Source organism: Ammodytes marinus (assembly GCF_949987685.1).
Source record: "Ammodytes marinus genome assembly, chromosome: 3".
NCBI lineage: Eukaryota > Metazoa > Chordata > Actinopteri > Uranoscopiformes > Ammodytidae > Ammodytes > Ammodytes marinus.
In genome coordinates, this window is record NC_137232.1 from 17,514,625 (window position 1) to 17,542,272 (window position 27,648).

Sequence of the window (27,648 nt, forward strand, 5' to 3'; positions counted from 1 at the left end):
CTGGGGTGTCACATTTTAGTGTTCATTCGTTGATGTGGTTGTTCGGTCAGGCCCCAGTGAGTGCAGACAAGTTACACATCTAAAGAACTCCATCAGCCGCTAGTCTGCCTTTCTTTTCTCCATACCAGACATGTCCCTTAATGCAAAAATGGAACGAGGTCATTTCAATGCAGATGAAGTCTCAACAGCTTCTTTTCAAATGAAGCCGTGAGCACCGAGTACACATTTCTTTGTTGAGAGAGATTGCTCTATTCAGTCACTCTTTTACCATTCACTTGTGATGGCGATGAAGCAAAGTATATTGTGAGGGACTGAAGTAACTCTGTGAAATACAAGTGGAGAAGGATGGGAAAACATTTCATTGTGTGCCTTCTATTATGTGTCTTGTTCTCTCATAGATATGAGTCCTCCAGCTCAAGGTGTGGACCACAGGCATGTACAGAAGGAGCTCGGCGAGGTCATCGTTCGGTTGCACAACCCAGTTGTCCTGAGTCCCACAACCATTCAGGTCACGTGGACGGTAAGTTCAGCCTGTCTTGTTGTAAACAGGATAGAACTCTAGTCAACACTAAACTTTCACAATTCCATCATTTAAATGTACTCAGCTAAATCCTTGACACTGAACGAACTGAGATATACATTTACAAATGTTAGATTTGTATGTGTATTTTTTTCATCTCTGCATACCTCGTCTTTGATTTTGTCAAATTGAGTCATAAAGTCAAGATGGATAGTTGATAATAAAAAATGCCTTTTTGAAGCCTAAAAGGTGTTCCCTCGAGGCTACCATTTTGTTTTATGTCAGGGGATTTTGGTCTGGTTGTTCACTGAGACTGCAGCTTTGAAATATTGTAATTGGTGACTTAAAAGTAAGTGAACATCAAATAGCTGAGAAATAGTTTATTTCAACCACACAGCACATCAAAAAGAGATGTCAGAGATATCTGGTTGTTCATCAATCTTCCACCTGCCTTCAGCTGTTTCCCTCTTAAAACACAGATTTTGCGCCGATAACATTAGATTGAAATAAATTGTTTGATTCCCAGTTTTCTTAGCGCCGTGAGATGATTAATCTTCATTTGAACAACAGTACAAATATACACACTTACTATTTTATCTCACATATCAAGAATCACAAGAATCAGCACATTACAGTATATCACTAATTAGACTGTTTTATTGAGCTACTGCTACATTTTATATTTAATTATATGGTAATGAGGACACTTTTTGGCTATATAGTAAACCATTGAAAGCTGAGGTGTTAATTCCGTAAATATGAAGATTTATTTTGATTGTGGTGCTATAAATCGCTTGGGTGCGGGTATTTACAATACACCTCACTTAGTGGCCTGTTTCCATTTTCAAATGCCCCACATTAGCAGTTTTGCTGGTGACATGTTTATTGACCCCTGTAATAAGTCTCACCCCACGACGTGGTGGCCAATTTAATGCTAAAGCATTGCTTTATGATTGTAATGTACAACCCACGCAAAACATGGCTACCCAATCAATCAGGGGCCCTTTCAGTAAACAGAGTGGCCACTCTCACAGAGCTTTTAAATTCCCAAATCATTCCATTAATAAAAGTCATGCATCCATTTTGCTGATTTACTCATGCTACACTGGCAAAAAAACAGCTGCTTAATATACCCACTTGAAAGCCCAGCTCACTTCTTCTACTGTTAACAAGGCATTACAATGAGTTATGCGCCTGCTCCTGCTCTGCATAAATTCAGCTTTTTCTGTCTAGCTAAATGGGCCCATGTTTTAAGAGAGGGGTCCTATGTGGGTTGCAGGGAGCTTTCACACTTCCAGTCTGTCCGTCATTTCTATGGGACATTTCTGCTGTTATCACCACTGCTGTGTCTACTCCCCATGCCCCTGGGGTGTCTGTATTTGTTGATGTATGACATTCCCATACTCACAACCCATCTTAGATGTGGTGGGACCTGCTTTCCAGAGTCACTACTTAGTATTTATAGTACATAAGACATGCATATAGCCTTTAGGGTGACACTACGCAAAGTCTTTTTAATAGAGGAGGGAACACTTTGGGCTGGGAGATGGGCGTATGAGGTAATGCCGGGGTGTTAATTTGAGCTAAGTGTGTCATAGCTGGTGATGAAGGGGGCCCATTATACAAGTAACAGCCTCTAAAGTGGCATGAATGCAATCCTGCGAGGAAGAAATCAATTGCCAAGAGAAAAAAAACACCCTTTTATATTATCTAGTGGCAGGCCCGAGATAGCATCTAGCAATCTCCTCGGCACAATTCGTTTTGCAGGGAAATACAGAAAAGTAATGTCTTCTTTGACTTTTTCTCAGGTGGATCGTCAGTCCCAGTTCATCCAGGGTTACAGAGTTGTGTACAGGCAGACGTCAGGACTGCCGTCTCCGGGGCCCTGGCAGACCCAGGATGTGAAGGTCCCCTCTGAGCGCAGCGTTGTCCTCTCGGCGCTCAAGAAGGGCATCGTGTATGAGATCAAGGTCCGGCCTTATTTCAACGAGTTTCAAGGCATGGACAGTGAATCCAGGACGGCACGGACCACTGAAGAAGGTATGAAGAAGAAGAAAAAAATAACATTGACGAGTGTTTGTAGATTATGTCAGGAGTAATACTGATTCATAAAAAAATATAAATAAATAATATCTTGTTTATATATTATTGAACCTCAAACCTGGTACAATACATCTCTCCTTGCTCTAAACAAGGTTAATGTTTCTCTTACATTAAAACTTAGTGAACTAAACTGTGGAGCATTCTCTGAAATATGGTATGATGGCTGACACATGACCACATAGGAAGTTAGTTTTCATGTTAGTTTTTGTCATAATATCACAGGTTGCGCTGCCCCCTCCCTCCTTTTGATAGTGAAAACTGAGGGGTATACATGTATGTGTGAATGCATGTGTGGGCGAGTGCACGCATGTTTGTGTCCGTCTGACCTTCCTGCTGTGCTGTTTTTTTCATATGTGATTGGTGGTGTTAGTGCCAACCTCCTTCTAATCCATCACCCAGAGTCCACAGGCCTGAGTTGTGATTGGACACAGCACACACTTCCTCCTGTGAACATGATATGTTGCCCAAAGCTTGATTCACACAGACTCTGACAAGGCTACAGAGCAGTGTGGACAACTATCACACGTAAACACAGACACACACACACTGGTCTGCGTTTGAATAAATTCAATATTTTGACCCATGCCAAAACAGAAATGCATCCAATAACACAGAAACTGCCTTGCTTTCAACCTTCAAGTATAACTAAAATCAAATGTATGATATGATGTAAAAAAAAATAAAACAAAAAAAGTGCATGCATACAGCGGCACAAAAAAGACAAATACAGACTATTTTATACTGAAGACAAAAGCCCATGTTGCCACAACATATTTACGCTTGCATGTGTAGGAGACAGTTCACATCCTGTACGTGTGACAGGCCCATTTATTTTCCCCTCTCTCAGAGGGACCATATCTCCTGTGGCCAGCCACAGAGTACGCACTGGTGTAGTGGAACTGCCATCACATTACAGCTGTCTCCCAACACACAGTTTCACACCAATATACACACACACGCACACACACACACACACACACACACACACACACACACACACACACACACACACACACACACACACACACACACACACACACAGACACACACACACACACATACAGTAAAAACATACATGCCAGCACACCCACTCACTTTCCAGAAACCCTGCATGTCCCGGCTATTACCCAATGCCGATAACGCTCCCTGCTTCTTCCTCTATCTGCATCCCCAGTCCCTCAGAGAGCTCCACCAGTTTCTATTTCTGTCACAACCCCTCCGCTGTGCCCGGTCATAGCTGATACCCCGTCAAACACACAGCTCTAGGCTCCTCAGCGACCCTGGGACTACTGGGAAGGGCAGCTAGATGGATAGAGCAGTCTTTTTTCAGTGGTTGATTAAAACTAGGTTTTCCATTAGTTAAAACAATAAGAGAATCCATGGGGGCAAGTCCAGACGGATTCAGGGTTGAAATTCGCTCAGCGCTTCAATTATGTGTCCATCTTTGTGATCTATCTCTTCTTTTTTACACGCATTCTCTTACTCTCTGATAAATGAACTCTGATTGCCATCTGATTCCCACTGAATGGAGGCCCATCTTTTATGCAAAATAATGCTTATTTACGGGTAAGGGATATCAGTTATGTCGGTATAAATGTTCATTTGTAGTTGACTAATATGCATCTACATTGACGGCTGTCTCTGGGGGGAAGGTCTGCCGGTTTCCCTCCCACACACGACCCCAATGTTTAACATAAACTATTATTGGCCTTTCTTTCTATGGATATGAAATGTTTGTTTTTCCTTCATCATGCAGCACCGACACTGTGTGTTCGTTAGAGACGGGGGTCACATTCCTTTGCCTGCCATACATCACTCCGCTAATGGCTCTATTAGCACAGCCCTCCGAGGGCCCCCCTAATGAAAAATGTGTATTGTTTAGCGGCAAAATATGCATGATAATCAGCTGCTAAATCATTCATAACATTAACTTTGAATTGACATTGCCTCTTGATAGCTGCCACGCAACCACTCCGGCACTTTGTCACCTGGATGTATAATGCGGCCGTTTGAGAGCCCCGCCATGAGCTTGATGGTTGATCAGATGCTCCTTTTTGGTAGATTGTTTCTAATCTGGCCAAGGTGTTGGGTGCATTATTGGAGCCATTCATCTTGCACAGTGCCAGCCAGAGCCCTCTTTCTGGCTCTCTGGGGGAGCCGGTGTGGCCAATCGCATTGAGGGATGAGCGCAGATTTACAGGGTGACACGTGCCATTTTGGACAGCGGTGGCGAGGTGAGGGGAGAGAGAGGCAGCCCAGGAGTAATTGACCTGTCAGTATTCTGCTGTGGTGCCGCTCCCCCTGCTGCCAGCCAGCCACTGCGGAAATGAGAAAACATTATTTTTAAAACGTTATTTCCTCTGTTATTTATTTTTTCCTCTGTGTTACCCCCTGTGGGGGGTCAGAAGAGTGTTGCCATCAGAATAACAACAGAGGAGTGAGTGAGGTTTATGAAAGCCTCGGACTTGTCTTGTTTTTCTATCCACTCTCCGTCTGCCTGTGGATAGAGCTGATTCATTTATATGTGTCCTCGCTCCGAAGCGTCCCCCTCTTGATTCTTACCCACTGGCTTTAGTTCCATGCCATGGGGGGATCGATGGAATCAGTCAATATGTTTACTGAGACCTTGTTTCCTCTTCCCCCTGAACATGTATTTTTTTCATATTTCCTCCTTTGTCTCCCCTTCATCCTATACGCTTGTTTGACCCGCCTGCCACCCGGGCTCAGTCGGTGCCGCAGTCTTAGCTTGACTGAGAGCACTTGCTTGACTTGTGCCAGGGCCGTCATTCTGCCAAATCAATAGCGCTATTCTCTGTGCAAATCCACCGGGCTGGGAGCAGAGGATGAGATATTAAATCATCGTGAAACGTCAAAAGATAGGCTACAGCCGTGTCAGACTTGCCCTGGTCTTCATGTAAATCCCCCACTAATGAGACATCTTGACAGTTTTCAGCCACCTGTGACATCCCAGAAGAATAACATTCCTAAGAAAAGTGTGTGTGTGTGTGTGTGTGTTTGTGTACATATTTATGAGCCCCTAATGAAACACATTTCAATGTACGATACTGCGCTGCATTTCAGTAGTCTTGTTTCTAAGGATTAAATATATTATATGTATTATATTAAAGCCCCCGTAAACCTCAATCCACAAAATCCTTCGAACTATTTAATTTGGGGAGTTAGTTGCATCATAGTAAGCATCTATAAAGAGTCCCAATTAAAGCTATTGGCATTTAAATTTGATCAACCTCAACACAGAAATTGGTTTAGATGAGGCGGGCTATGCTCTTGTCCTGAGTACACAATATGTATTTTGAACAGCATTTATAGCACCTTCTTTAAAAACAATGACTGCTGCCATGGACACTGTTTGATACGGCCACACCCACACTGTCCTGTCAAACAGCCAAGAGACTGTAAAAAAGCAGTGTTTTAACGAGTGTAGTTTTATAGTATCAATGAACATGTATTTTCAACCAAGTCTTTGGTTAAGAGCTTATTGAGAGACACCCAACTTTGATACTTTCTGTATATTGATTTTTTCTTTTTTACTGTGCTACTTTTGTACAACTAGGCTTTAAATATAATTGTGTGGCTCTTTCCCCAGCTCCCAGTGCCCCTCCTCAGCAGGTAACAGTGCTGACTGTGGGAAACCAGAACAGCACTTCTATCAGCATCTCCTGGGACCCCCCTCCACCAGACCACCAGAACGGCATCATCCAGGAGTACAAGGTTTGAACCAGCGAGTCAGCAAAGATTCTCATTTCACTCTCACAGAAGCCAAATGGAATCAACTTGCCTCTCTTTCTCTTCCTCTCTCCTTCCCTTTAGATCTGGTGTCTAGGGAATGAGACACGTTTCCATGTAAATAAGACGGTGGACGCAGCCATACGTTCAGTGGTGGTAGGCGGGCTGCAAGTGGGAGTGGTGTACCACGTGGAAGTGGCTGCCAGCACAAGCGTAGGGGTCGGCGTCAAGAGCGAACCCCAGTCCATCATCATTGGTAAGAATTGTTTGACAAATAGCATTCGTAATTATTCCACATCCTGTTTAGGTTTCCCCCTGTGTTAGCTTCAGTGTGCCTCACAAATAATATATTTTCAGTGTTAGTGGCTGTTTTCAGCACAAAGAACCAATGGTGTGAATGTCTTCAATACACGCTAGGAAATTGCCAAATGGATAATCGTGTTAAAATTCTGCTATTTTGATATGTGGCCTGACCACATTTGATTTATGTGGAGCCGAGGCAGATTGTGCCTGATTTGACCCATAACTGATGGCTTGGCCTGTAGCATGTTCTTATTTCCCCAGTGTCACTCACACAATCCATCTCCGAGAGCAGAGCCCCGAGCTCGCGGCCGTAATATGTCGTGTGTTTGCGTGTGTCTGTGGATGTGTGTGAGTGTGGTCACACAGTAATAAAATATATCAACAGCATTTGTACAAATTTGAATGCATGCACTTATACTGTGTGTGTGTGTGTGTGTGTGTGTGTGTGTGTGTGTGTGTGTGTGTGTGTGTGTGTGTGTGTGTGTGTGTGTGTGTGTGTGTGTGTGTGTCTATTTGTTCCTGAGTCTTATCATGCTCCAGGAAATAGCGTCAAGCAAACTAGTCAGGGGGAACTGCGATTGGAGATCAATACAGGCCAGGGTTCTTCTCCCGTCTCATTTCACATGGTGTGTTTTATCTGCAATGGAGTGAATTAGTGAGTGAGCTAAGCATACACCCTGCTCACCTGGGGGTTTGCTATAAGCTCTTTAGGCTTTGTCCTTTCCAGACCGTACAATATATTTCTCTGCACAACTTTAAGATCCATGTCCTGCTCCTCCGGTCAATAATATCAGCTCACCAGACCTCTACCTTCTTTAAACTTAATCTTGCCCTTGCTCTCTCTTGATGTATCTATGGAGGTTGTTTGTGTGAGAAAGTGGAACATTGTCAAGTACGACATGGACTGTCTGTGTGTAACTTTCACCTTGAAATCATGCACACACAACAGCATTGTTATTCCCCCCCCCCCCCCCCCCCCCCAGCGCCCCATTAATATTGCCTGTTTATCCCTTCCTTTGCCCTCAGGTAAAGAGTTCCGCGACGTGATTATACATGGGAACCGGAACAACAGCATCACGGAACAGATCACCGACGTGGTGAAACAGCCCGCCTTTATCGCCGGTATCGGAGGGGCGTGCTGGGTCATCCTTATGGGATTCAGCATCTGGCTCTACTGGAGGAGAAAGAAGAGAAAGGGTCTGAGCAACTACGCAGGTTAGACATACATCAGAAACTCATAGTCAACCTATGTAAATCTACACTGACATTCTGCTCTTTGTGCCTCAGCAACAGCGTAAAAAATGATTCCGCACGTCACCTTTTTTTTTTTCTATTGTTAATTAAATTAATTATTTCCAAATAAGCTATCATCTTTCAGTCTTAATCAGTGCAGCTTTGATTGAAGCCCTATTGTAGATATTTGCTAGCAGTGAGGGTTGAGATGGATACAGTGTTAAAGCTCAACTCTGAGACAGATGTCAGGCGCGAATCATGTCCAGAGGGGATGTACTTTTTTTAATTTTTTTTGCCAAATCCACCCACGGTGTTGGTTAATAGCCCGGGGTGGCCTGAGCTGAGTGGGCAGACTGGACTCTCTGCTGGTCACTGAAAGCTGGAGTCGCTCCAGCTCTCCTCCCACACACACACACACACACACTGACCCCGACATCTCACTGACTGACCCGACCAGTCAATACCAGCAAACCACTGAGTACCACACACACACACACACACACACACACACACACCCACACACACACACACACACACACACACACACACACACACACACTGCCAAAGGGTGCAAGATTTAATTAGAGAGCAACATGGCAATGAACTGCTGCAGTCAGTGCAACACAATGTTCTCCCACTAAGTTTTTTTATCAAACAGAAATCCAAGAGAAGCGCATTACATATGCAACAGTTTTTTCCCTTATTATTTTGAGCAAATCAAAAAGAGCATCTAAAGTGGCATTTATTTTTTATTTTTGTATAAGCATTGTCCTAAGTCGATTTTCAAAAAACACATAGTAAACTTATCAAAATAAATATACAACGGAGACAATAATAATATTGATTATTATTATTATTATTATTATTATTATTATTATTATTATTATTATTATTATTATTATTACAGTGTCATTTCTGTTGTACCGTTTCTGTGTTTGTGTTTGTCCTTTGGTGTGTTTGTCACAGTCTGTACACCTTGCCTCTGAGCCGGCTGCTTTCTTGGCTGTCGCTCTGCACACTGGGTGACGATGGTGGTCTTAACATTCTCCCACCCATCTGCACCTCCCCCTGGCTTGACCGCTGTCCCCGGTGTGCAGATCCCCCCCCCCCCCCCTAAAGCACTGCTTATCTCTGCAGGCTTTTAACACACAACTTCTCTGTCTTCTTGTTTTGCAGTTCAGTCCTTCACCTTCACCCCTGCAGGTACTGTTCATTTGTCCCGTCTCCTCACCCCCATCATGCAGATTCATCCTGCCCTTTTACAGTATATATACCCTTAGATTGTCAGACTGATGGTCGTGGCTAATGCTAAAGCTAACCCAAACTTTGTAACCCGTGATGGCAATTTAACCAACCACAAAAGCAAACGTACAAGTCAAAGAAAATCGAAATGTTGTATTAGCCACGACCAGAGCCCTGCAAACCTAAGCCCTCTATTCCCTGCTGAGCTTACTACAGCCTTATTTACATATTGTGTTGTATTTGTGTGTGTGTATGTCTGCTTCTGTGTCTACCTGATTTTGAATGAGTTCCATCCTGTTTATTTTGTATCTTTATTTGTGGCAGTCCTGTGGCACCGGATGAGACTTTCCCTTTCCCTTTTCTTCCAATAACCTTTTTCATCTTTGTTTTCTATTCAAGACTGGGATGGTGTCATAATGCTCATTTCTGTTCTCCATAGGTGTCAGTTATAGGCAGCTGGTTGGTGTCGTTTACCCCCCCCCCCTTTTTTTTCCTTCTTTCCTTCCTTTTGAAGTTTTCTTTTATACTTGTGAACATTTTCCCAACTACTGAGACTATTCATATTTGGTCTGGACTAAAATTAACTATTCGTTTGAAGGGTGTAACAGTGTTATATTATCACCATCTGCCCACTGCTGAATGCTGAGTGGCAGCAACACTATACTTAATTGCTCTGCCTGCTGATGGAGGGGACTGAAATAAAAGTAGTCTGTCAATTCTCGTATGAATTAAAAAAAGGTGTTACAGATTATTTTGTAAAGTACACCTCGAGGCCTATGTAGCGTATAGTATAAGGCTTATTCAAAAGCTGTGGTACTATGAGTCAGGGGTCAGCGCATTACCCTTCCCCTTCTGTTTCCTGGACTTACTAACAACCCTAACTAATAACAGTTTTTGGTGAAGTATACATGTAGCCATGTGCTCCGTCCCTGTGGAGCCCTCAGCCTACAGCCAAAAACCCAATTTACTCTGGCCTTTTCCTCAGCAGCTGCAACAACAGATTACGGAGCACATTAATATGTTAGTGAAACTTGTCTGGTTTTAAATTGAGAGCACACCTGTGCGCGGGCCAGAAATGAAGCAAACTTATCTCAGAGACTAAGAGAGTTGTTTTGGCGGTGGCGAGCACAAAACAAGGTCAAATAAAGCACAAGATTATAGAGTTAGAGTGAGGTGATTTTTAGGACACGAGCCAGAATTTGGCTGAAGGATCTTAACGACACCACTCTTCTCTGTATTGACAATTAGTTGATGTATCTAGAGTGTCCTGTCTCCGACTCCTAAAGCTGTCGGTACAGGAGAGGGTAAATCACCACACTCTTGAGGCGCGTGGCCAGCAGGAGAAGGAGATTTGATGGAATTTTTATACGCTGATTATGCCCCCCGACACACACACCCCCCCAACCCCTTAATGCTTATTAAAGGGGATTAATCTGTATTCATATTGGAGAAAGTGCTTATCTGGAAAAAGACGGAGGCGAGAGAAGCACACAGCTATGTGCCGCTATGTCACTCTGGCTAACATGAAAGTCTTCCACACACAGCAGCCCAGAAATGTGCCCGAGTACAGATAGGGACTTCAGAGGCCTCCCCGCTGCACAGCCCTCCCCTCCCCTCCCCTCGCCCACACCTCCTTCTCCTGTCAGTTAGTCCTCTCTCTCTCTCTCTCTCTCTCTCTCTCTCTCTCTCTCTCTCTCTCTCTCTCTCAAACCACAGAGATAATTCTCCACTGCTAGTTTGTTGATGGTGGAACAAAAAAAAGGGCTTTAGCTATGATGACGGAACAGGGAATGCCAACTCTGTCTGGAGCTGTCAAAGTAATATATTTTATTGTGGCAGACCTGCAATGTTTTTTTTTTATCTGTGTTAAAAAAACTTTCCTTTGCAGTAAGTATTTTAATTCCACTTGCTGCCATACGGCCGCTTAAACCTTAATGCTGTAAATACACTATGAACTGTTCAGACCTACTTATTAGAATTACTTTTTAAATCATGTTGCTCTTGTTTAAAGTCCCTGAAATCCTGTTCGCGAGGGAAGGAAATTGGATTAAGCAAGCTTTAGGTAATGTTGATGATGCATTAAAATGGGCCTGTTAACTGTGCTTTGTAGTCTTACTGTGGGAGTTTCCTCTCCCTGTCATCTGTGATACTGCGTCAGCTGCGAAAAAAAAAAAGCCCCCGCTCTCTCTCTGTCTCCCTCTGGCCCAGGCCCGGGCTTGTTGTGGAAATCAAACAGAGAAGAGAAGGAGGAATGTTTCGGCCTCCTTCCTCCTCTCTTTAATCTCCATCTGTGGAACAAATGAGCCAAATTACTAACAGCCTCTCTTTCTCTCTCTCGCTCTCTCGAGTAAACCAGTACTCTTTTTTTCACCCTCCTCTCTTTTTTCCCCCTCTCTCCTCTCATCACTATGAGGTGATTTACACAAAAACTCTTGCTGCTTCTCTGTGTGTTTCCCCTGTGATCCACTGAAGATCTTACACGCTTTAGAAGTTGCGACGCCGCTGCTCTGTCATCACGCTCGTTGAACAGAGATGAAATGGAGATCTTTCACAGTCCCTCACATTTAGCCGTGGAGTTTTTTCTTTTTACTAGCCACTGACAAAGAGCAAGCCTTCTGTTATCTACAGATCACGGTAATGGAACAGGCCACATGTATGGCTTCTTGGGGGGGGGGGGCACTGCTATGCCGGAAGGATCAGTAACTCAGCCTCCACGTACGGCTCGCTGATAGAAAACTCAACGTGATTAATGAGCCCGCTGCCTTTTCTAATCATTTTTTGGCTGAGATTTAATCACAAATCTGATAATAACTCAGCAGCAAAAAAAATAAGAAGAAGATACAAATTATTCTTCCCGCTCATTGGGGCCGTCTTGTCCTTGAGGAGCATATGACGTCTCCACTTATGCAAAGCAATACATGCAATCCTCATCATTGCACTTTTTTTCTTTTAATTTTCGTGAAAGGCATTGGACGCAGAGGGGACATCTGCATCCCTTTGTGAATCCATCAACTGTTTAGCCGCGTGAGGAATCCAATGAACAGATGAATATGTCGCTGTTGAAGCACACAAGGGCAAACTGGACACTACTGAAAAGACAATCTTATGTCCAATTATGTACATATATCATGGTTGTTTACTATGTATACTACTAGGGAAACTTAATGTCTGGCTTTGTCTTTTTTTCTCTCTTCTGACCTTAGTGACATTCCAGAGAGTTGATGGCGGCCTGATGAGCAATGGAAGGTGAGTGTCCGACCAGAAAAAGATGACAACCGCGATCAATATTCCCATTGCCATATGGCAAGGAAATAAATAAAAAAATCTTACGTCATAATTATTTCATTCTCTCTGTCCTAAGCTTTACACGTCTTTCCGCAACCTTTCCTCCATGGCCGTTGCGATACGTTTACAGCCAGCTGCTTCTTTATTCCAACACTGATAAACGACTGATAGATTGATAGATAACCAATACCTTGTTTGTGTGCCTGCCATGCAAACCGGCGTGCAAATATACATTTCTACCACATCTCCGTTTCACGCATCGATAAATGATCTCATAAATCTCCTCGGCGGAATTAACAGAAACAATTTAAGCAGAGAGTGCTTTTATTTTGTCATTTATCTTCGGCTGCTGGCTACAGGCAACCCGGAAAGCCCTCTGGAGTGATAAATTTGCCTGTCACCTTGCGTGGGCGGCTGGGATCTGAGCACATGTAATAATGTAAAAATAATTACCCAGGGGAGAGATGTGTGAAGGTACCCCCGTTTGCACCCCCCCAATACAAGCCACTGCTCTATTTCAGTGTGTTCATGGTGAAAGAGAAAGAAGGGGGCTACAGAGAGCAGGGCACATCTCAATGACACCAGTTACTGAGCCTTTGTGGGTATTCAAGATAGTTCCCTAGAGAATCCCAGGGCTTGTGTCTATCTACTGCTTATCACACCTGACTAGGTAAAGCCTCCAGAACTCAAACACTCAGCCAAGAGATTGCCAACTGAATCTGACCCTGTGTGTCTCTGGCCTTCTGGGAAATGTGCCTGTTCTGCAGCTGGTTGCAGCATTTATATATTTATTTTATTATGCTTTTTCTTCATTTTACCCCTTACTGCTGTGCATATATGACTGGATGCCACAATGGACAATTGTGCCTATATATTTTTTTTTTCCGTGAGCTGCCAGCACGCTCTCAATGAATTAGCCACGCCACTTGCCATGCCTTTTTTTCTCATCTACTTTCTGCTGTAGTGTTTTTCCTTCAATTTTCCACATAAGCGATTCTGATTCTCACTCCAGCAGATAGGATTTGAAATGTCTGTATTGGGGGGGGGGGGGGGTGCTCTGTATTTGTCATATCTGTAGTCAGTTTGGAAGCGACTGCCACAATTTCCGCAACACCGAAATGGGATGCAGTCTGGAACTCTTCTTCCAACATGAGCCTCTGATCCGCTAGTCACTCGAGTGCCATCAAATCCCAGATGTTGCAACTTGCCCATCTGCCCAAAACAGTGAAAATGTGTGGCGGGGGTATCAGAGGGAAAATGTGTTCATTTGTTACATGCGATGTTTATTGCATTAATTAGACAATAGCAAATGAAGCCGCGTCTGTTTCCACTTTCTCATTGGCTCCTGCCAAAATGGTCCTGACTGAACAATTACACTTAATCGATCACAAAATAAATGATTCATGGAAGATGAATAGGCTGCAGATTGGTAGACCTGGGACGATTTGACATTGGCTGCTCAATTGAAATTGATATAAGCCGATAAGAGCTCATTCCTTATCCCGCTGCCAATAGGGAGATGGTAATTAGGAGGCAGTAATAACTTCCTATCCTGGCACTGATCAATATTTTAGTGCAGCAGGTTCCTTTCCTACAGGCGGTTAGAACGGGCTAAGGATGACCGTTAGCATGTTTCACTGACGCTGTTGCTATGGAGAAAGCTCAATAACGGCATGTTATCCTGAGAGTTAATCTAGAAAGTAATCTGTGTTTCCTACAGCTCTTAAGTGTTAGCTAATGTCTAGATTTTTAATCTACATTCCATTTACTGGTCTGTGGGACCATAAAGCCCTGATTTATGAAGTTGCTTTGGAATTAATATCTCTCACTCGGCTTATTTATGGGGCGCTCAGTGTCAGGCCATCGGAGGCAGTATTTATGGTGTCCTACCCATCACAAGTAACTGAAATGTCTAACGGGAAGAGAAAACGCTCCGAATCAAATTTTATTCGCCAAGGTTGCCATCCATCCTAGGCTTGGTGCAGGGATTAAAAGTTAGGTGTTGACTTTTCATTAGACGAATGACCTGGACTCCTCCCACCCCCACCCACTCTGCATTCCACCAACATCTCACACAAACATAGTCACGCACACACAAAAGCACGCACATATATATATAACAAATATACCCTGTAGGAATCAGTCTTATTTCTAATTATCCTTAGCAAGAAACTGCTGCGTGATGAATACAAGGACGATGCAGCCATTCCAACTGTCAGCTCCTTCTCTTTCAAATGGTCTTTCTCTGGTGGGCTGGGGGAGGACCCACTGGGGCACATAGGACAAAGTGAGACAGGAAATGAGACAGGCATGTTTTTTTTTACTTTAGACAGTGTGCATTGGTAGTGCAGTCTTGCTGTAGTAAATAAAAAATAACAATGTCCTTTTCTTTTTTTAAGCTGCTTGGTATGTTTTGTCTGACAGATGCTAAGCTCACAAGAGGCAACAGCAAAATAAGAGGTGGAATTGTATAAGGGATTAAACAAAATAGGAAGAATAGGGTTAGGGAAAGATGGTATGGCGAGAGAGAATGATGGCAAAGTGAGGGAACATGGCAGCCATGAAACGGTGGTAGTGGTGGAAGGACAGGGAGAGATGTATTACCCTATAAAAGTGCATCTGTCTGATGCACAGCCATCAATTTGAATGACTTGTCTCCCCCGAGGGCCTGTTTTGGCATTCAGGAACCACAGCCAGGGCTCTTCGGCTTGCCAAGGCTGCAGTTCATTTGGACTGGGGAACTGCTCTACTCATTAGAACCTGTGGCTGAGCGAGAGAGTGACCGCAGCACGCCCATTACCTGCCCTTGTCCTCAGGGGTTGACTCTTTCTCCCAGTCCCTCAGAGCCAAAATGTCACACCACTGAAGCGAAGACACAAAAAGCAAGCAAGCTTGACTGTTGGCTACTGTGATCCACATGCAGCTTCTCAGAGCACAGACATGTGTATCTGTTTGTCTGCTACATACAGCACTGACAGTGGGGTGTGTGCTGTGCTCCTGAAGACACTATCCGCTTCATCACATGTGGTGCTTGTCTGATCGTTGCAGGGTGTGATTTCTCAGGGGGGAAATGAATAAAAGAGACCCGCAGCCAAATACGTAATATATTATTTGAGGGTGTTTTGACTGATTCGAATTTGAGTAGTTTGTGTCATTCCTCCACCAAAGTAAACCAGTGATTATATGTCCCTTCAGTTTCTTTGCGATAATTCACGTTTATCCCATTTTAATGCAAAGTCATTGTAAACAAGTGGGGTATGATGAATCAATGGAGTGACACACAAACAAAGGCATTTAACTCCCATCTCTCATTCTCATTTAACTCCATCTGTGTTATACCCATGGTAACGAGGCTCAGACGTGATTGTACAGTAAAGTGGCCCTAATGGCCTCCCAGCAGTCACCCATGACAGGTTAAAGTCTTAATGGCTGCTTTTTATGGCTCTGGCCCCCTCAGAAGGGACACAACACCTGTTAAATGGGGCCGTCCTCTCCCATATGCAGGCATCCCACAAGTGGGTCGGGGGGGGTATCATGGTGGGGCCAGGGCTTAGGCTTGACGTCTCATCAAATAAGACTTAGACTGTCTGGACATCACCACACGGGGTTGATGGGAAAACCCAGCAGAATGAGCAAGATATTAATGACTAAAGAGCGTATAAATGTTGGTGCCCGCATGCACCGTTGCACATGTGTGCAGAGAGCGAACGCATGCATTAGCATCTCCACGGTGTGCTTTTGCATTAATAACTCCGAAAAATGTGACAAAGACACAGCAGGAGAAACAGAGAGATAAAGGGCTGTGTTTGCCTGAAGGAATTTCAACTTTGCGGGGAGAATAAATGTATCCGTACAGTATTTTCCCCCTATCTCCTGAATTGTTTCATTAGCTTCCGTGGCTTATGGCGAGCTTATCTCACACAAACACACATTCTCGTGCACAAACATTTAAACACATGTTTGATTCCTTTTTTCTTTTTTGTCTTCACGTTGCTACTGATTGCTGTCTTGTTTTGTTATAATTATTTCTGAATCCGGTAATGTAATGCAGAATTAAACTGCTCATAATAACTAACTGGGGATGTTTTTTTCACAAAAAGCTTGGGTATTAATGTCATTTCACAGCTTCTGTTAACCTAGCGTTTCTTCCTGTGTTTCTGCCTGTAGCCGGCCGGGCTTGCTGAATGCCAGCGACCCAGGCTACCCCTGGTTAGCGGACTCTTGGCCAGCCAGCCTGCCTGTCAACAGCAGCTCCGGAGGACCCAATGACCTGAGTAACTTTGGCCGAGGAGGTGAGTGCCTTGGTGGTGTCCCCAGTTCTTTATCAAAGGGCCATACAAGATGAAAGATGACTGCCTGCCTTCCTTTATATTCTTCCAGTGCTCCGGTTGTTCATCTTGTACATATATGCAGATCTATGCATGCAGGATGTAAACATATATGCATAATGCAGGGTGTGTTAGGGTATACATGTATATATCACATATGAGGACAGCTAGAACATTAACAGCAGGGCCTCCTCTACTGTCACCAGGCTGAGTAATGGCAAATAGTCCAGCCTGGTGTCATAGCCCATAGCTCAGAGTGAGAGAATGTGTGAGGGGAGAGAGACGGGCAGAGGAGCAGGGGGTTGGGTGGCTGTTTGAAAGGATGGTCTTGAGCAACCAGTCGTGAAGGACAGGCGCAGCTTGACTGGCGCAGATGCGGACACTTCCGCCACAGCTCTACATCATCCCCCCTTCACTGGGCATGCAAACCATGCACTACACAGAGAGTCTGCTCACGCTTTCCCTAGGTGTCTCTCTCCCTCTCTCTCCCTCTATCACCAAACACGCAGGCGGAGCAGCAGTATTATCCCATAACAGAGAAGGGAGGGGAGTGAGATATCCACAGATGTAGAGAGGAAACAGAACACCTTGACTGGGAGGGCTGCATAAATAGCTGGGATAATGATTATTTTATCCTAATCAGTTTAGTGTTGTTTCTTATGATGTGAGCTGACCTGGAAGCACCAAGATCAAGACTGTAATTCTATAACATATCCTCTCCAATCCTGAGAGCCAGGTATCTTCAGCCTGATGTACAGTCAGGGATATTCCTTCTCACTTTTATCTGTTCTGCCAAATAACTTTGATTTATTTATTTTTAAACTCCGGGATTAAAGATGAAATGAACATTTATTTCAGAGGGCATATATCCTGTTAATAATAATATGATAATTCTTATTTTCAGACTCTCAAGTATCTCTATAGCTACTGTATATATAAACAAGTAAGTATTAACCCACTCCCTTAACCTTTTTCAGACCTCCCCACAGGGCAAGGGGATAAGACGGGCACCATGCTCTCCGACGGAGCCATCTACAGCAGCATAGACTTCACCACCAAAGCCAACTACAACAGCCCTGGCCAAGGCTCCCAGGCCACTCCCTATGCCACCACTCAGATCCTCCACTCCAGCAGCATCCATGAGCTGGCTGTGGACCTTCCCGAGGCCCAGTGGAAGGCCTCGCTCCAGGCCAAGCAGGAGATGGCCAACCTGGGCTACTCCCTGCCCGACAAGAACTCCTGCAGCAGTACGTTACACTGAGATAGTCATTCTGTTAATGGCGATGTTCTTTTGGGGATGTTGTCACGGACATGTGTGAGGTCAAAGTATGTATATATTATATTATACTGCTCCAGAGATTGTCCTTATCCCGCGACCTCAAAAGATCACAAGCCACACATTTATAGTTATAACAAGACGGCCTCGGAGGCCTTTGTACGTATAGCCACTGTGGTTGGGGGAGTTGTCTTAAAAAAGAGTAATCCTTCCCCCTGCAGACACAATCTTGGTTACTCTCGAAGGTTGAATAAACATCTTGTGAAGGAGTAGCGTGGTTAAGCCATCCATCCATTTTCTTGCAGGTTTTTTTCATAATGGTACCACTCCTCCTTCAGTTTCAGAGTAATTGCCAATCCATTTTAGCTTGACTAATATTTAAGACAATAATCCATATTAATTACCGTGGATTTGATGCAGGATTTTGTAAAGCCGGGTGGAGTTTCATACTTAAGGTGTAATGAGTCTTTCTCGGCTGTGTTCTAATACATATTTATGATCTCATTTCCCAACAGTCTAAAACAGATCAGTTATAGTTTCTACATAGTCCCTTTGATGCAATCTATTCTTAAGAATTACTGTTCTTCTTCTCCCTGCTACTATTTTAAGAGGTATGGTCTCATATGATTAAGTATGATTATATCTCTAAAGATGGGGGACAAATATTGAATTACTATCTCCGACAACGCCTACACATCAGTGAATGAGAGGTTGAATGTGTGCACCTTATATGTATCCTGAATATTTCCTGCTTGCTTATTGCCTCTAACTGCATGTTTGCATGTGCTTGTGCTAACTGCCAATCACCTGATGCCACTGTGATTTTTGCCCTTTAACCCCCACTGTAGCCCTCCTTTTCATTCCCGACTACCGGTTGGCCGATGGATTGTCTAATAGAATACCACACAACCAATCACAAGATTTCAGCACCACCAGCTCTCACAACAGCTCAGAGCGAAGCGGCAGCCTCTCAGGTTGGTTTATGCAGCAGTGGATCTTGGAAAAAAAGGAAACCGGGACACTCTCCGGGGTTCTGCCGCTTGGCTTTATGATTGACTGATGTCTTAATTGCTTTATTGATCTGTTATTTGCATGTACTAACCTGACATCTAAGTTCAATTATATAAGCACAGTCCCTATCCCTCACCGCAGATGCTTTGCTCACTCGGCTCCCAAATGTGAATGCTTTAAAGTATTGTTCTAGTTATGTGGGGTTATGATGAGTACAGCAGGCTACTGCTGAATGTAGCCATGCTGTGATATTGGATAGGAGTCGTAGGCTTATTGGAGCATAAAGAAACATGACATTCAAATCAGTGAGAAAGAATAGAACCATGAGCTCCTGACAGAATATGGCTGCAAGTGATAATGCTGAGTTTCTTTCTGCCATCACTGCCAGTCCTCGTAAAGGCTTTGTCTCTCACTGTGCGAGTGAGCAGACGGCAATAGGGGCAGAGGGAGTCTTTCAGACAGAGTGGACTTTGTATACACACACACACACACACACACACATACACACACACACACACCATTAGAGATGCTTGGCTGGGTAACGTGGCAAAAATACCTCCCTTTTTCCCTCTTCTCCTAATGGTGGCTGACTACACTAAAACCCATGTTCAGAGAATTACAATGTCATTTATAGGACACCAAGGCAGCCCCTATGCCTGCCCTCCCTCCCTCCCTCCCTCCCTCCCTCCCTCCTTCTCTTTTATCTAGTTACAAGCTACTGCCCTAACTGGTCTCTTATTCAATGCTCCGGCACACAGTGGGCTAGAGAAAATGATTTGAAGTGACCATGCCTTACAGGCTTCATAGAGACACGCAGGTTACTCAGAATGGGCTCTGAATGGGCTTGGTACATTATAATTTCATCAGGCTACGAGAAACGTAATTAACAAATAGGGATATTGAACAGTATAAGAAAATGTGCTTTGGAGGAATAGCTATAGGGATTTTGGGAAATACTCACTTTTTAACCAAGAGCTACATAAGAAAATCAATATCCTTTTCACCCCATCTCTGTTGAATATGAAGCTACAGCCAGCAGCTAGTTAGCTTAGCTCAGCATGAAGACTGGAAGCAAGGGGAAACAGCTACCCTGGCTCTGTCTAAAGTTAAGAAAACTGTCCAGGTTAGCCAGCTGTTCCCCCCTACCGCCAGTCGTAATGCTATGGGTTGCTGGTTTTAGCGTATCTAGCATAGAGGTATTTCTAAATTAGTTGTATGTATCTTCTCATTTTAACTCTGGGCTCACAAAACATAAATAAGCATACATCAAACAATATTAATAATGCTATACAGATGAATGAATTAACAGAATGGTATTCATTAGACCTGTTGCCTTATTTAACAGGAGATAGGTGCCAAGATGTGTATATACTACTCTGTATGGAAGATGCTGCACACTGAATTAGCATAAGCTATGATTTGATTCAGACTTCCGCCAAAGTAAGCTCAGCATTTAAAAGGGAGAGAAGTTGGAAGTTACAGCGCCTTGCTCTCTCTCCCTCTAAGGAGGGGGAAAGAATAATGAATGTCAGGTCTGAAGGAGGAGAGAGCAGGATGAAAAGGAACAGAAATAGAGCAGCTTTCATGGCAGCATGGATCTCCACTGGGGACATGAAGCTGCTCATTAAAACCTTTCTTGGTGTAGAAGGGAAGAGGTTGCTGCTGTTTCTGTGTTTTCTGTGGCAGTTTGTAGACCCCTGAGGACTCCCTGTACTCCCTTCACACTGTGCCTCCACATATTCCATGATTATGTGCAGTCCATGGGTGTAGCCTATGTGACCTGCTCTGATCCTGCTCTCTCCATATATGCATCTCATCTCATTATGTAACATGTTGGGTTTTTTTTCTTCTAAGCTAAGCTAAAAAAGTGATGATACATGACTTTTGGTTATTTTTATGTCTTTTTTGGAGTGATTCTTCTCCCACTCATGAGTTATATCTGAATGCATAGTCTCTTTCTAGAGCCTCTGCTCTGTGGCTTCCCCCACTCAGCACTGACGCACCCAATGAAAACAACGCACCAAGCTCAAGGCTATGCAGCCCTGCAGTTATAGGCCGGGAGCGCCCAAAACCTTGGGTAAAAATACCCAATGCTGAATCTATATTTAGTATGAGTTCCGCTTTGAAGAGAGGCCCCGTTTTTTATTTTATTTTTTTGTCAGAGGAGATGGCTTTGCTGTGTAATTCATATATAGCTCCTAGCCACAGCGCCTCTCTGTATTTTTCATATTTGGGGTGAGCTGTTGTAATTCCACTGCCAAACCATCCTTCCCTAGAAGAGGCTCATTTACAATATTGATGGCTGGTCTTATGTGGAGGGACTAAGGATGATTGAACAATCACGTCAGCTCACCATTTATTGGTAAAAGTCAAGCGTCGCCCAGAGGAACGATTAGGAAACCCAATTACTTGTAGACTATACTTACACTGTGCTGTTGCCTGCCTTGGGCTAACTGTTGTTTCCTTTATTACTTCCATTTGTTATTAATCCTATTCCAACACCTTTTTATCTCCTAATGTCGGATATTTCCTCCCTCCCCGGGCATTTTTTACCATGCCCATCTTTAACGGCTGTTGTTTTTTTTGTTTTTTTTGCTGGTGAATGCCGTATAATATTCAGGATAGTAACATCGTCTGAATTTTCTAGACTTAAAACCAATTTCACAGTTTCTTATTTCTCTACCATTTGGCTCCCATGAAAATCGATAGAAATGTAAGTCATTGCTTCTCCACAATGTCTTATGATGACAGGGATCTACTTTTTACCAGAGTCAAGTGAGTTTATTAGATTACATTTGAGTGCATTATGTTGCATTGCACAAGATGCAGTATTGCCAGCTTTTTTGAGGCACTGTGAAAAATGATTACATACCTTTGGCTTGAAATACTAACCGGCAGATGACGGATATAAATATATTTAACACAGTTTCCCAGAGAAGGTTTCCCGTAGTCTGTTTTGCCTGGTGACGTCATTTTCGGGGTTATTTCCTGGATTGAGATGTCACATGTTTGTAGGTAGAGAGGCACTTCAGCTTGACACAAATGGACTTATAGATGCACATTTTGTAAAGGATTTTTCCGTAAAGCCCATTGAATTACAAAAAAAATAGCACGCTCTTGCCTTTATGGACATTTTTATAGTATATTTCCAGAAATACCACAAACTAAATAGTTACCGAAAGAGCTCATACCAAAAGATATCATTACCATTCAAAAATGAAAAATATGTTTCTTTCTTCCTCAATATATGCTTAAATTGAAAATGTTCTTGCTCTTAAATGTAGGACATTGTAATGTTTGCTTTCATACGCTTCAGAACAACATGGACTACTGTTTTAAATTGTGGGATCAAACACTAAAATGAGGACATTTTCCAACAGTGTCATCATCTTCAGGGAAATGTGTATACTATAACTCAACTTTAAAACAAGTTTGGGTTGAAGTAAAATGTGTTTTAAAGATGAAAAATTGTATAAAACCCAGTATTGACCTGGCTTGGCGGATTTATAAAGATGGATGGGCCAGAGGAAAACCATGGTGTTGGGAGGGATATGACTGGAAATGGATGGGGTTAGCGGCTCTCCGATGTAATAAAAGAAAATGAAAGTAGTAATAGACTCTCAGTGAATTCCATTAGGGACACACTGACACTACACAAGCCATTCATTATGGCGATGCTGCGAAGTGAGATATTTCATTGTGGAACCCAAAGCCTGGTGTCAAAGGGGGGGACACTGAGGGATGGGTGAGGCACAAAGGTCTGGCTCAGCCTCGTTTACTGCCGTTCTCTCCTGTTTCTATGGAGATTTGAGGCTTTTCAGCCAATTAATCAATGGAAGCACGCTTTTCATCAGGCGGCCTTGAGCTTCTCAGTGGAAGCACTTACAGTACAGGCAGGAGCCCATAGAAATGGTGTGTTTGAAAATGTGTGTGATTTTCAAAACAGTATGCTGAAATGTTGTCCAAATGGATTTGTAATATAACTAGCATGCTTGGATTAAATTGACTTTTGGTAAAATGCACATTTTTCACATGGCAAAAGCAGCATCTGTAAATTAGTTATTCATAGTTTTTTTTATCTTAAAATCTAATCGTCGATGACTGTGTTTCATAAATAAATCCCTTACTCTTTCAGGTGGAAAGGGAGGAAAGAAGAAGAAGACCAAGGCTGGCTCCAAACCCAGCAAAGCCAACGGGTCCAACTGGGCCAATGTTCCCCTGCCCCCTCCCCCTATCCACCCCCTCCCTGGGACTGAGATGGACCTTTATCCCAATGACATGCATGACGGAGGAGGGTATGTATACTACACTACAAAATCCAAACCACTTTATTGAGATATCAACAGATCGAAACAGAATCACAGAAACATACACATTTTGTTGCATTAAAAAAATTGGTGCGTGTTATATAGTTGCCATTTTATCTTTTTTTTTTTACTTTCTATTTGAAATCTTATTTGATTTCTTAACACATTGATGTCTGATGCTGCGCGACGCAACATGTATCTCCTGTCTGTCGCGCAGCATCAGGCATCAATGGGTTAATGTTGAAATATTGTAGAATGGCAGTAGAGACCACGGGGAAGGCCAGTATAAAATACAATAATAGAATTATGCCATCTATGTTGTATAAGCATTTGAGCTTGCCTTGCTTATCTATAGCGATATGTCTGCCTCCTTCTCCTCTGACTACCTCAGTAGGAGAGAATTGAGTGTTTTTCTTTCTAGAACAAACAAGACGGTGCTTGCCAATGTGAGCAGCACCACATATTGCTGTGTGTAATAACAGGGTTCAGCTCTGTTTTCTCAGTAGCTAATTTTTGTACTACAGTACATCTGGAGAAAAGCGAGGGATCAATGTGTGTACAGTCTCCCCAGGCAGCCAAACACACACACACACGCGCGCGCACACACACACACACACACACACACACACACACACACACACACACACACACACACACACAGACTCTCACAGAAAACTCATATACAGATGGCTGCAGATCCAACTATCTGCTGATCCTCCTTCAATCTATGGGAAGACTTCATGACTGGAAAATAAATGGCTGAAAAAAAAACAATTTTCGAGCAATCTCCTGCTGCTACTGGCTCATAGACACACAGATGGTTGGATTAATCTATTTGCTGAATTCCACGAGGGGAAAAAAATCATAATTGCATTGTTTCATAAAGAGTGAGACAGAATCCTGGATTTATGCTAGTATTTTCCACCTGAAAATGATGGAAAAACCTTAGGTTGTATAGATCTTTGATGCAATACCAATCCATTTTTTTGTTGATCTTTCCACTAATAACATGACCTTTCAAAATAAGCTGACGTATTTTTAACATTTATAGTAGCGTAGTGAGTCCAATAGAAGGTCAAACATACTCGCCATAGGTGCAAAGTAACCGAGGTGTATTTAAGTGTTTAGTGGACGTCTCTCTCTGTGGTCCAGTAGGTGCTAGGTTCCCTTACTCCCATTTCCAATCTTGTAGAGTCATCTGCTTTAATAGGCTATCTGGCAAATGAAGAGTCCTGTGCACTGTAAATCTAAGGCCACCCCTTAATGGCAGCAGATTAAAACAGTTATGTCCTATGGAGTGTGCACCGACAAATTTCTTTAATGAACATTTCCTTTATGGCTAGTATTATTTCAGCATGTATAAGCACAGCGATGAGGAAGTGAGGGCTGACTGCCTCTGTAATTCCAATCAGGACTGTCCTAGAACAAATTCTTCTAAAAGTTGAACAAGGTCACAAAGCTCTATGTTGGCATGTAGGATTTTCTCTTACATTATTTTTATTTTTATGCTCTCTGCTCAATGCTCTTTCCTCCCTTTTTATGTTTGTTTCATTAGGAGAGATTGGCAATATCACTAAATATTATTGTAGTTCTGTGTCAGTCCATATGAAATAAAAAAAAAAATCTTGTTGGTGTAGCCTTTAAATAAATGAGCCATGTCTAATATCTCTGATAGATTCAGAAGAAAGAAGAAATTAATTTGCAAATAGTTTGATTTCAGCTACTCAGTTGTGTGTGGATGTAATGCTTTTCTTTATCATCTATGAAAGTATATTTAACGTCTTGGGGGCTTGGGACTGTTGGTCGGGTAAAACAAGACATCTTAATATGCCACCTAGGGCTTTTGGAAATCATAATGGGCATTTTTCCCCCCTAATATTTTCAGATTTTGCTTATGTCAATGAATCAGTAGTACAAATACTGCAGCTATGTGTTGCAGCTCTTAAAAAAGACTCAAGATAGCAAACACAATTCCCGTGAGAATGCTTGTGGAGTAAACATCTCTCTTTTTACACCAGGTATGAGAGTGATGGTTGGGGGCCGCCCATGCCAGTACAGACCTATCTTCACCAGGGCATGGAGGATGAGCTGGAGGAAGAGGAGGAGAGGGTTCCCACTCCACCCATCAGAGGGGTGGCCTCTTCCCCAGCGGCGGTGTCCTTTGGCCAGCAGTCCACCGCCACACTCACCCCTTCTCCCCGGGACGAGATGCAGCCCATGCTACAGTCCCATTTGGATGAACTGACCAGAGCGTACCAAATGGACATGGCGAAACAATCATGGTAAACAATGCAGAATTAAAACAGCAGTATACAGGGGGGGGGGGGGGGGGGGGGGGGCGCTCGTGGTGTAGTGGTTAGAGCGACGCCCTATAGAGGCTCAGTCCTCAGAAGCAGCAGACCATGGGTTTGTATCCGGGCCGTGGTTTGCCCCATTTCATCTGTCTCTCCAAAGCTGTCTAATAAAGCATAAAAATGCCAAAAAATAATATTTAAAAAACAAAGAAATAACAGCAGTATACAGATTTCAATTAGATACTTTGCTTTTATTTAATATTCATATCTGATAGTATAGTTCCATCAACTATCTATCTTCTAAGATATATTGTTACAGTTGATCATTTATGCATTGCTGCCATTTTAAAAATGTCTCCTGTACATTGTGTTCTGCATGTATTGCTGCCGGGTTTATATTTTGGTCCTGCGGTATTCTTCATGTCAACCGTGTGTGTGGTGGAGATAAACCCATTAATCATTTCATTTTAATGGGCCCATGCTACCACTTAGGCGACTACTGCATTTTGCTCACTCTAACAGACACAATTCCTTTACCCAGGGTTGTTTACTCCCCCCTACACACCCATACGGCACATTCCATTGTTGTTGTCCTCATGCAAGTCAGATGAAGGCCATGCTTCATTCTGTCTGCGACGCGGAGAGAATGGGAGGCTGGCGTTCATTCATAATAGTGAAGTGGGGAGGGGGGAGACAGGGAAGCCTTGTCAGGAAGGAGTTGTCATGTTACCCAGTAATGACTATGTTGGTTAGAGAGCATCCCTGACAACACCAGAGGGCCAGTAATTACAACCAATTCCCACTGCAAAACACGTCAAAGACATTGCACTGCTCAAACAAACGCGGCTGACTGCAAAGCGGGCTGCCACTGAGGTGACAGCCATGTATCGGCAGGCCTGGAGAGCGTGCCTTTGTACCATCTACTGCAGCAATTAGTGGGTCATTGTGTTAGCATGCAAGCTGCACACTACAATTAGTGGAATTGTCCAAATGCATTATGCGCTTCACACATGAAAGAGGTCTTAAAAGGAATAGTTCAACATTTTTAATTTTTATCTTTTCGACTTTGCCTCCGGCTCAAGAAAAGGCTTCAGAAACCTTTTCTGTAACTGTGTGTGCATGGTCGCGCTCTATATTTTTACACTTTATATCATTTTAGAATTAAACACAAACTGGAAATAAATCAGGAACTGCCCTTGACGTCTGGTCTCCTTCCAGTATGTATTTGATTCTAAAATTACGTAACGTGTAGAAATATAGAGCGCAGCATAATGTGGTAAAAAGTACCCAACAAGCACACAGGAGCGTTTAGTTATGTTGTGAAATGTTTATTTTGACCTGCTCCCGTTGACTTATGACACACACCATTGTCTCTTATATGAAAAGGTTGGGTGGTCCTCCCTTAAAGAGAGATGTGACGCACATTGGCACATTTTTATTTACAAAGCCTTGACTGGGAAGCTTTCTCGTTATTTAACAGAAATGCTGCACATTTCAGATGGGCTTTATCAAACCCGCTCCACTGACATGCTTATGCTTTATGTCCCACAAGCCCGGTCTGAGCTGGGAAAGACAGCTTTTAGCTTCAGTGCCCCCGACTCCTGGACCAACTTACAGCTAAAAATTAAACTAAATACATTCATATCCTTTGGCCAATTTAAACAGACTATCCTGGATCTGCCAAACTCTACTTGTAACTGTTTTAATTAGACTATATTGTACTTTATTCCTTTTAATTGCTGCCACTTTTCACCACTTTGTAAATGTTTCAATTGTTTTTTTTTTCTCTTCTCTTCACTTGTTGTGTATTTGATGTATTTGCATTGAATATTTTGTATGTATTGTTGTTTTGAATTTGTTTTGAACTCGACGTCATTGAAAATGAGGGTCACCCCTCAATTGGTCTCTCGAGGATAAATAAAAGTTAAATGAAATGAAATGAAAATGACTGCCAGTGTTTGAGCTAAGCTAACCTGGATGAGCGACCTATGCCTATAAT

The 27,648-nt window shown here is 43.1% G+C and overlaps 1 protein-coding gene across 1 annotated transcript in view; it reads left to right on the plus strand.

The window, feature by feature from the left end:
* The window catches only part of robo2 (roundabout, axon guidance receptor, homolog 2), a 174,248-nt gene that overhangs the window by 135,136 nt on the left and 11,464 nt on the right, over positions 1-27,648 (plus strand). Inside the window, exons 14-23 of the mRNA XM_080053968.1 lie at positions 399-520; positions 2,329-2,560; positions 6,231-6,355; positions 6,455-6,626; positions 7,700-7,888; positions 12,352-12,394; positions 16,601-16,725; positions 17,739-18,008; positions 23,184-23,343; positions 25,374-25,637. Coding sequence (XP_079910094.1) covers positions 399-520; positions 2,329-2,560; positions 6,231-6,355; positions 6,455-6,626; positions 7,700-7,888; positions 12,352-12,394; positions 16,601-16,725; positions 17,739-18,008; positions 23,184-23,343; positions 25,374-25,637 — 1,702 coding nt within the window. The remainder of the gene's footprint in view (positions 1-398; positions 521-2,328; positions 2,561-6,230; positions 6,356-6,454; positions 6,627-7,699; positions 7,889-12,351; positions 12,395-16,600; positions 16,726-17,738; positions 18,009-23,183; positions 23,344-25,373; positions 25,638-27,648) is intronic.